The sequence below is a fragment of the Pseudorca crassidens genome, chromosome 19 (genome assembly GCF_039906515.1).
Source record: "Pseudorca crassidens isolate mPseCra1 chromosome 19, mPseCra1.hap1, whole genome shotgun sequence".
NCBI classification, from domain to species: domain Eukaryota; kingdom Metazoa; phylum Chordata; class Mammalia; order Artiodactyla; family Delphinidae; genus Pseudorca; species Pseudorca crassidens.
In genome coordinates, this window is record NC_090314.1 from 62783507 (window position 1) to 62792149 (window position 8643).

General features: G+C 57.1%; 1 protein-coding gene across 3 annotated transcripts in view; it reads left to right on the top strand.

The window, feature by feature from the left end:
• The window catches only part of RGS9 (regulator of G protein signaling 9), a 91258-nt gene extending 84109 nt beyond the window's left edge, over window positions 1-7149 (top strand). For all 3 annotated transcript variants that reach the window (XM_067717460.1, XM_067717461.1, XM_067717462.1), the window contains 2 exons: window positions 4692-5149; window positions 6582-7149. In XM_067717460.1, the coding sequence (XP_067573561.1) occupies window positions 4692-5149; window positions 6582-6732 (609 nt within the window). In that variant the 3' untranslated portion in view covers window positions 6733-7149. The remainder of the gene's footprint in view (window positions 1-4691; window positions 5150-6581) is intronic.
• The last annotated feature ends 1494 nt before the right edge of the window (window positions 7150-8643 follow it).

Consider the following 8643-nt stretch of genomic DNA (forward strand, 5'->3'; position numbering starts at 1 on the left):
TCGTCATCACAGCCATCATTATTATTACCATCACCACCATCATCCCCATCATCCTTACCATCACCATCACCACCATCATCATCACCATCACCACCATCACCACCATCATCACCACCACCATCATCACCATCACCATCATCATCACCACCATCATCACCATCATCACCGTCACCACCACCATCACCACCACCATCATCACCATCACCATCGTCATCACCACCATCACCATCATCATCATCACCACCATCAACACCATCATCACCATCACCATCACCACCATCATCACCATCATACCATCATCATCACCACCATCATCATCATCATCACCATCATCACCATCACCACCACCATCATCATCACCATTACCACCATCATCACCATCATACCATCATCATCACCATCATCATCACCATCACCATCACCACCATCATCACCATTACCACCATCATCACCATCATCATCACCATCAACACCATCACCATCACCATCATCATCACCAACACCATCACCATCATCACCGTCATCACCATCACCACCACCATCATCACCATCATCATCACCAACACCATCACCATCACCATCATCATCACCAACACCACCACCATCATCACCGTCATCGCCATCACCGTCGTCACCATCACCATCGTCGCCGTCACCGCCATCACCGTCACCATCAGCATCGTCGCCGTCACCGCCATCGCCGTCACCATCAGCATCGTCGCCGTCACCGCCATCGCCGTCACCATCAGCATCGTCGCCGCCATCGCCGTCGTCATTGTTGTCGTCAGTGCCGTCCCCAGCCCTAGTGGCCCCCTGGTCTTAGAGTAGGCTTGTCCTTGCAGAGCCAGTGTTGCCCGGTACAGTGGTTCATGGTTCTTTAGGGCATTTCCTGAGGTGTATTTACAGGCTCGTTGGCCCAAACCATCTTACTTTCTCTTCTCTCTCAGAGTCTAGCTCTCCAGGGACCATTAGGATATATTTGAGGGGAAGAGAGTGGGGAATTGATGTCACGTTGTATGTCTGCAGTTCCTAGGAGAGGGCTGACCAGCAGCAGTGTAGTGACTGGTCAGTCCATGGGTCCCCAGTTTTGTCTGTTCAAGATGGGAAGGTCTTGTGCTGGGCGGTGGCAGATGAGCTGACCGGTAGGAGAAATGGGGTGTTCGCCCACATGGATTTTTCCCCACGGGGCCAACTGTGCTCATTCGCTTTTGGGGGCAGCAGGGAAAGGGCGAATGAGAGGGGCTGGGAAGGGGGGACTGGTGCATGGCATGTGGCCCCCGGAAGGTGGCCCTCTCCGCCTACCTGCTCCCAGGAAGTGGCTACAGGGTCTCCTGCAAATTCTCAGCCAGTTTCTGTACGGAAAGTGAGTCGCGTCTCTGCATCATCTGCTTTGCCTTTCATTGAAAGCCTGTGCTCGTGTTCTCGTGCCACCGAACGCGCTCCGTGTCATGCTCCTTCTGCAGCAGAATAAAACAGCAGCACAAAACAAAGCCAAGCACTGCTTCACTGTGTCTGTGTTGTGTCATTTCTTTGCCACATGCCTCGCACGCCGCTGCTTTGCTGCTTCACACCCGTGGTGGGTATGGGAGGGGCCAGGGTCGCGGGGGGAGTGGGTAGAAAAAGGCATCTTGCTCAGAGTGTCCAGGGCCAGTCGGGCTGATGCCTGTTTGCCCAGAAGAAGGGACTTTCTCAGGCCAGGTAAGTGAAGTAGGACAGTAGCCACCTTCCTAACGTGTCCTGTCATTCATCCTGGAATAAAGCAGGTGCTGGGCAGAGGAGTGGGGTGGAGAGGAAGGGCCAGAATTGGGCGGGGGGATGTGGCGGGGCTTGGCTGTCCTAAGCTGTATCGTCTTGGTCGAGCTGCATCATCTCCATGAGCCTCTGTTTTTTTATCTGTAAAGTGAGGATTATAGCAGGAGTTGACCGCAAATTCTGAGTGAGTGGGATTTAAGGTAATGAACCGGGGGTGGGTGTGTCCTCGCTTAACTCGATGGCTCTCCATCTCTCTGAATAAAGCCTGGTTCCTAGGTTGGCGTTTTGGCCCAGGACCCCAAGTCCCATACAAAACCCCCAGGCTATGGGCTGGCAGCGTGGATAAGTAGGAAAAGCAAAGCCTTTGGGGTTACACGGACCTGGAGTCAGAGTCTTATTTGGTCACTGTATTAGTTAGCGATCCCTGAGGGACAAATTAGCACCAACAAGCACCATTTACCGGCTCATAGGTGGCCAGGTGAGACTGGGCAGGTCTCTCTGTTCAGGGTACACAGTCAAGGTGTCGCGAGGCTGTGTGCCTCTCCTCTGGAGGCTCTTCCACGTTGTTGGAAGGATTCCGTCTCTTGTCACGGGACTGAGGCCCCATTTTTTTTGCCAGCTGTCGGCGGAGAGCTGCTCTCAGCTTCCAGAAGCCGCCCGAACTCCTTGCTGCACGCTCCCCACCCTCCATCTTCCAAGCCAACCATGAACTCCTCCCTTGTCGAATTCCTAATCGTGCTCCGCACCTCTCTGACTTCTGTCTCTCTGGCTTCCAGACTCAGATTTGAAGGGATCAGGGTCGCCAGGATAATTCCTTTTAGAGTCACCTATGCCGTATGTCATAGCCTGACCTTGGGGATGACTGCCCCGTGGCATCCACAGCTCACACCCATCCTGAAGGGCAGGGGCGGGCATCTTGGTGCCCCCTTAGAGTTCTGTGTTCCACACTCACGGGTTTGTGGTGGGAGCATGGGGACGGTACTGAACCCCTCTGGTCCTCAGTATTCTGGTCTCTAAAATGGGGTGGTAATAGATGCTTTGCGCACCTGGCACATCGTAAGTGCTTCATAAACTGCAGGGCCGTACACCTGACAGTCACCTCCCAAACCCTTCATCAGGGCCCAGCCACCCCTCTTGTTATTCTCCTTTGCAGACTGTGCCCTGTAGGACACAGGTGTCGGAAGCGCAGTGCACACTGGGTACTTACTTACTGGGTCTTGCTTACTTGCAAAGCATCTCCTTCTCACAAGCAAAGTTTGCGAGACTTTGCTTTCCCTGAGTGCCCCCCATGAGGTTCTCCTCCAGTGGGTCTGGGGTGGGCCTGGGATCTGCATTTGTAACGGGCACCCTGCGTGATTCTGACCTGCAGCCTGCACTGAGACATCTGACTGGCATGACACACGCAAACTACGGAGCCAGTGAGCCTGGTTTTGCAAAATCTGCTCACTGTTCCCCGCATTCTTGGGGCTTAGCTTCTGGAAGCCTTGGTTTTCTCATCTGTAAAATGGGCATAATAAGAGGTGCCTGCCTCACCGAGTGGCTCTGGGAGATAAATGCAATAGTCCACATAAAGTGCTCAGCCCAGAAACTCACATTTGCTAAGCTGTCACTGCGTGTTAGCAATAATCACGATGATGATTAGTGTAATAACCCAGTGGCCTCGGCTCCGGCCTCAGCTCTGGTTTGTCGGCCTGTCTGAGCAGTGGAACAGCATCAGTGCCTCCGAGCTGCTGTTTCAGAACGAGTGTTGCTTGAGCTTCAGGGAGCCGGTGGGAGAGAGTGGAGACCGCCCTCCCCAACCCCGGCGGCAAAGGTCCCTGTGGCCCCCTGGCCTTGCTTTTCCTCTCAGGGCTGTTCTCGGATGTGCCCTTCCCTCTTCAGGTCGGGACCAGCACACTCCCCAGAAGCCAGCAGACTCCAGCTCAGCGCCCGGAGCTGCCCTCCTTGGGCCCCAGGGCAGTGCCCAGGCCCCCGGGGGCAGGTGGCTCCCTCTAGGCGGGACACCTGTGTGGCTGTGACAGTTTCAAAGAGGGTTTTTCTTCCCTGGAGGCATTTCTCTCTTGGAGGCAGTGTCGGTCCAGCTGTCCCAGGAGCCCTCTCCCCGCCAGGACCAGCACAGCCCCCAGCTCCATCCACACTGGGCTTTGATGTGGCACATGGCCAGGGCAGGCCTTCGGGGTGATGGGGGGACACAACGCAGGCCGAGGAGAGGTGAGAGCAGAGAGATTTCCTGCTGAGGATTCGGATTCTCGCTTCTGCCGTTAGCTCAGATGAAGCTCTCGGGCTCCTTCCCGACAGCCTGCCTGACCCCACGCTGCTGCCCCCTGGTCGGCCCCCGTGGCCCAGGGAGGCTGATCTGCTGACCTACTTCCCCTTTCCCCACCGATAACCTCCTTGTCTGTGTTTCCAGGCTCCTTCTCCGCGGAAGGTCCAGGTCCTGCTGCGCTGCCTGCGGGGAAGGGCATGGGAAAGGGTGGGCCCAGTCATCCCCAGGGGTGACCCGCGGACGTGGGTCGGGGCTCAGGACAAGACGGGTGGTCTTAGGCCTGGAAGGATCAGCTCTCCTCCTGGCACCTCCGCTGCTCTGTGAAAAGGGTGTTAGATGCGTCCAGACTTCAGGCGGTCCCGAGGATGGAGCAGGGAGGGCATGATGGACGGTGGGTGCAGGCGTTGCTCGTTGGGGGCGGAGTCCAAGGCCGACTGGAAATCCAGCCTGGCCACACCCTGTGCCCCAGGCCTGGAAGAAGGGCCGTCTGTGCCCTGGGATGCAAACCCCAGCCCTGGGGACGTGGCCAGGGCTTGGGGACGGGCAGGCCCCTTGGTGGGAGGTCTGTGTGCTGCGTGCCGTCGGCCCAGGTGGCTGAGTCAGCCGAGCGCGGCCCGCGGGCCGTGGACCGGCCACGCCGCTCACTACGCGCTCTCTCCCTCCTTCTCCGCAGCCGGACCAGCGCGCGGCCCCCAGCCCTCACCTGACCGTGTACACCGGGGCCCCCCTGCCCCCCTCTCCGTCCAGCCCCCGCTCCCCGCGCTGCCGCTCGCCGCGGAGGCCCTTCCCCTCGCCCGGCCGCTTCCTCCGGCGGCCCAGCAGCACCGTCTGCCCCTCGCCCATCAAGGTGGCCTTGGAGGGCTCCCCGGGCGAGGAGCCGAAGCGGGAGGCCGCCCGCGGGCGCTCCGATGCTGAGACCGGAGGGGCCTCCGCGGACCAGCCCCGGCCCCGGGCCCCTCCCAAGGCCCGCGTGGCCCTGTCCCTCGGCCGGTTCCTGAGACGAGGCTGTTTGGCCTCCCCGGTCTTTGCCAGGCTCTCCCCCAGGTGCCCCCCTGTGCCCCACGGGAAGGTGCAGCCGCTGGGGGAGGCGGGCCGGCAGCTGCCACGACCGAGGTCCCGGAGAGCAGCCAAGTAAGGATGGAGGGGTGTGTGTGTGTGTGTGTGAGATGCAGGGGTGTGTGTGTGTGATGCAGGTGTGTGTGTGTGTGTGATGGAGGTGTGTGTGTGTGATGGAGGTGTGTGTGTGTGTGATGGAGGGGTGTGTGTGTGTGTGTGTGTGTGTGTGTGTGTGCACGCGCGGGTGTGCGTGGATGTCTGGTGAGGACCGAGGCTCTGTGGTCTGGGGGCTGTGGGGGCTGGGCTAGGGGGGCAGTAGGGGGCTGGGTAAGGAGGATTCTGGGAGAACAGATACAACCCACAGGCCCATTAAACCCCTCGGCCTCTGGGTAGTTTCCAGACACTCAGTGCTGCCCTCTCCTGTCTTTCTGAGGAAAAGGAGAAGAGTGTCTTTCTTTTCCATCTTCTTTTCCCCTTTTTATACTCTTCCACCCACCCTGCTCCACCCCTAAAACGTTAATCTAATGAATCCATCGTATTTTTTAAAGGGCCGGAAAGCTCAGTGGCAGCAGTGGGACCCACAGATGGTGCTGGGGCCCCGCACTCCCTCCCCTCCCCCACCCCCTCCTGCACACACCTGCCCGGTGGCTCAGAGGGGCTGCAGGGGTGCTAACAGTGTCCAGTCTCTGTGCAGGGGTGGCCCCTCTAAACCCCATCGTGGGTGCTGCTGTTCCCACCTCTGAGGACCCCCTGCCCCGAAGCAGCTCCTGGGTGCAGAACAGAGGCTCTGAGGGGCGCTTGATCACTCCCGGACCAGGGCAGAAAGAAAAGTTACAGACAATGCAAAACAAAGAATCAGCCCCCATCTTTATTTGGTTTTGGGGGGAGACAGCAGGTGGGGGGGGGCAACCTTGCACCAAGCAACAGGCTCCTGCGTTGGGCCCTGCCAGGTCTGGTTGAAAGAAGGCGCCTGCTGAGGTCCTAGGTTGCCATGGATACCCAAGTATCCGGCTTCGGCTGTGCACTGTGCATCCGGGGATGGGGGAGGGGAGGGGTCAGGATCCAGGGCGAACATATCTGTTGATTCCTTCCAACTGGCTCTGCTGAGGGAATGTTCTAGCTTTGTGGCCACAGCCAGGCCACACATACAGGCTTGGGGCTTTTAAAACCTCTGTTCTCAGTGGCCACCACTTCATGAGAAGGCAGTTTAAAGGGGCTGAGATTAAGTCCCGGCATGTTCTATAGGAACATCCTGAATTCATCAAAGCCATACAAACTCAAAAGCCCCTTGAAAATGAAAGTAAAGCATTTTCTGAATTATTCTTCATTCAGCAAGAAAATAGGAGTCTCCCTCCTTCCCCAATGAAAGGGATCCGCCCAGCCAGTCCCTGCACACACAGCCTTTGGCAAATGCACCTGTGTCCACGGCCCTTCAGGGATGTCAGGGTGAGCTGGGGACTTGGTGACCTCCTATCCCCACCCACCTGCTTTCCTCTTGTGCCTGAAGCTTCTTCCAGATCAAAATGGATGTGCCTACGGGGAGCGGGACCTGCCTGGTGGACTCAGAGGACACGAGGACAGGAGAACGGAGTGACCAGGCCATAGAAAAGGAGGTCATCTGCCCCTGGGAGAGCCTGGCCGAGGGCAAAGCTAGCTGAGCCCGGGACCTCGGGCTAGGCAGTCGCTCCTGCACACTCGGCTGGATGGGGCCGCGGGACATGCTTGCTCTAAACCAAAGTGCATTAAGATCGTATTTGGGGACTGGAGAGACAGGATGGTTGGATGATGGAGAAGAGTGCTCTGGCTGGGCTCCCCCTGGCCAACCCCTTCCCTCGACCCGGACCCTTGGTCAGAAGAAAGGCATGTGGACCAGAGGACTTGACTTGCCGCCTTAAAACCGATAAAAGGTTACCTTGTCAAAGTGTTTTTGGATTGGAATGTTAGTGTGTGTCTGGTTTTATTAGCTATTTATGAGATAATTTCAAGTCTTCTTTGGTTTTCTGGACAAAGGGAACTGAATCACTTCAAAGAACTCCCTCCCTGTCTAAACTGGTTTTTATGTGATGCTCTCATCAACGGACCCCCCCTCCCCCGGGAGGAAGCCCCAGGCTGTGGCATCACACAGGAAGCGGGGGCTGGGGAAAGGCATCCTTCTAGAATGCCAGGTGTGCTCCGATCCCCCCAGAAGCAGAGGCCAAGATGGGATGAGGTGGGCAAGGGGATTGCTGGGGGAGACACCTGTGAAGGATGATGGGTGGAGGCTGGAGAACAGGGTGAGGGCTCTCGGACCATGGTGCGGGGCTGACCTCTGGGGAGGCGGTGGGCAGGGAGTCTCAGATGGCGGAGCATTTCCAAGAAAGTTTTGGCCAGGCTGCCCGGGTGTCCTTGAGCCTGTGTCTTGTGAGAATGGTTCTGCCTTAGGACCCCCACCAAGCAAGGTCATTGGCTGGGAGCCCCTGTGGGCAGCCTGGCCGTGGTGTGGACGTGCTGGGGACCCTCGGTCCATTTGCCCCCTGAGCGCACATTTTCACGTCCGCTGCACGAACATAGGAGGCACTTCTGGAGGTTTGCGCCTCGGTGCGCCCCGCCCACCTCTTCTCCAGTTATTAACTCCACACGCCTTGATGGAGCCCCAACGAGCATTGACGGAGCGCACCCTATCGGTGCAGTCTGCGCTGAGCCCTTGTGGACTCAGCTGTGACTTCTCAATTCGTGGAATTCATCTAGAGCACCGGTTCTCAGCCAGGGTCCAGCTCTGCCCGCAGGGAACCTTGAGCAGGGCCTGGAGACATTTTCAGACGCCATGACTAGGGCGGGGAGTGATCCCGGTATCGAGTGGGCAGAGGCCAGGGACTCTGCTAAACATCCTACAGTGCACGGGGCAGCCCACACCCCATGACAGAAGACGTTCTGGTCTAAAATGTCAATGCCGCCGTGGAGAAGCCCTGGAATAGGAGTTACGGGTGACTCCCTGTGCTGCTCGACACTGTCATTGGTTTCTGCCCAAAGCCCTGAAATGTTTCCCCAAAGGGTCCCGCTGGGCTCATACTTGGATTGGACAGTGGGTTGAGATTAAGGGTTACATGGTGAATAAAACATTTCTTAAAAGTTGCCTGCAAAGTCCTCGTAGGAAAAAAGATAGTAAGTGATTTGCCAAACCCTCATGCTCTCTTCACTTTTAATCCTCAGCTTCATCAGAATCCAATTAGCAGGTAGGAGCCCCTCACTTGCTTTTAACCTCAGACAACTTATCTTATTTAGCCCATAAGTACTGGGGCCGCTGAGCCATCTCTCTGCACGCCTCTAAAGGTGAATGCAGGTAGGTGTGTGCCCAAGACCTCGACCCACTGCCCCTGCAGGGAACGCAGATGCTTCACCACTGAAAGAGTGTCTCATCTTAGATTCTACAGAATCCACTCTTCGGGGCTCACAAGAGTCCCTCGTCTCAGGGAAAGGAAACATTTCTCCCGGAGAGTAAGCGAAATCGGCCAGATCTTTCTTGGAAGGCGAGCAGGCCAATTAATTTGATGCCTTTACTTGCCAAGCTCGTCTACGGTGAGATTAAAGGC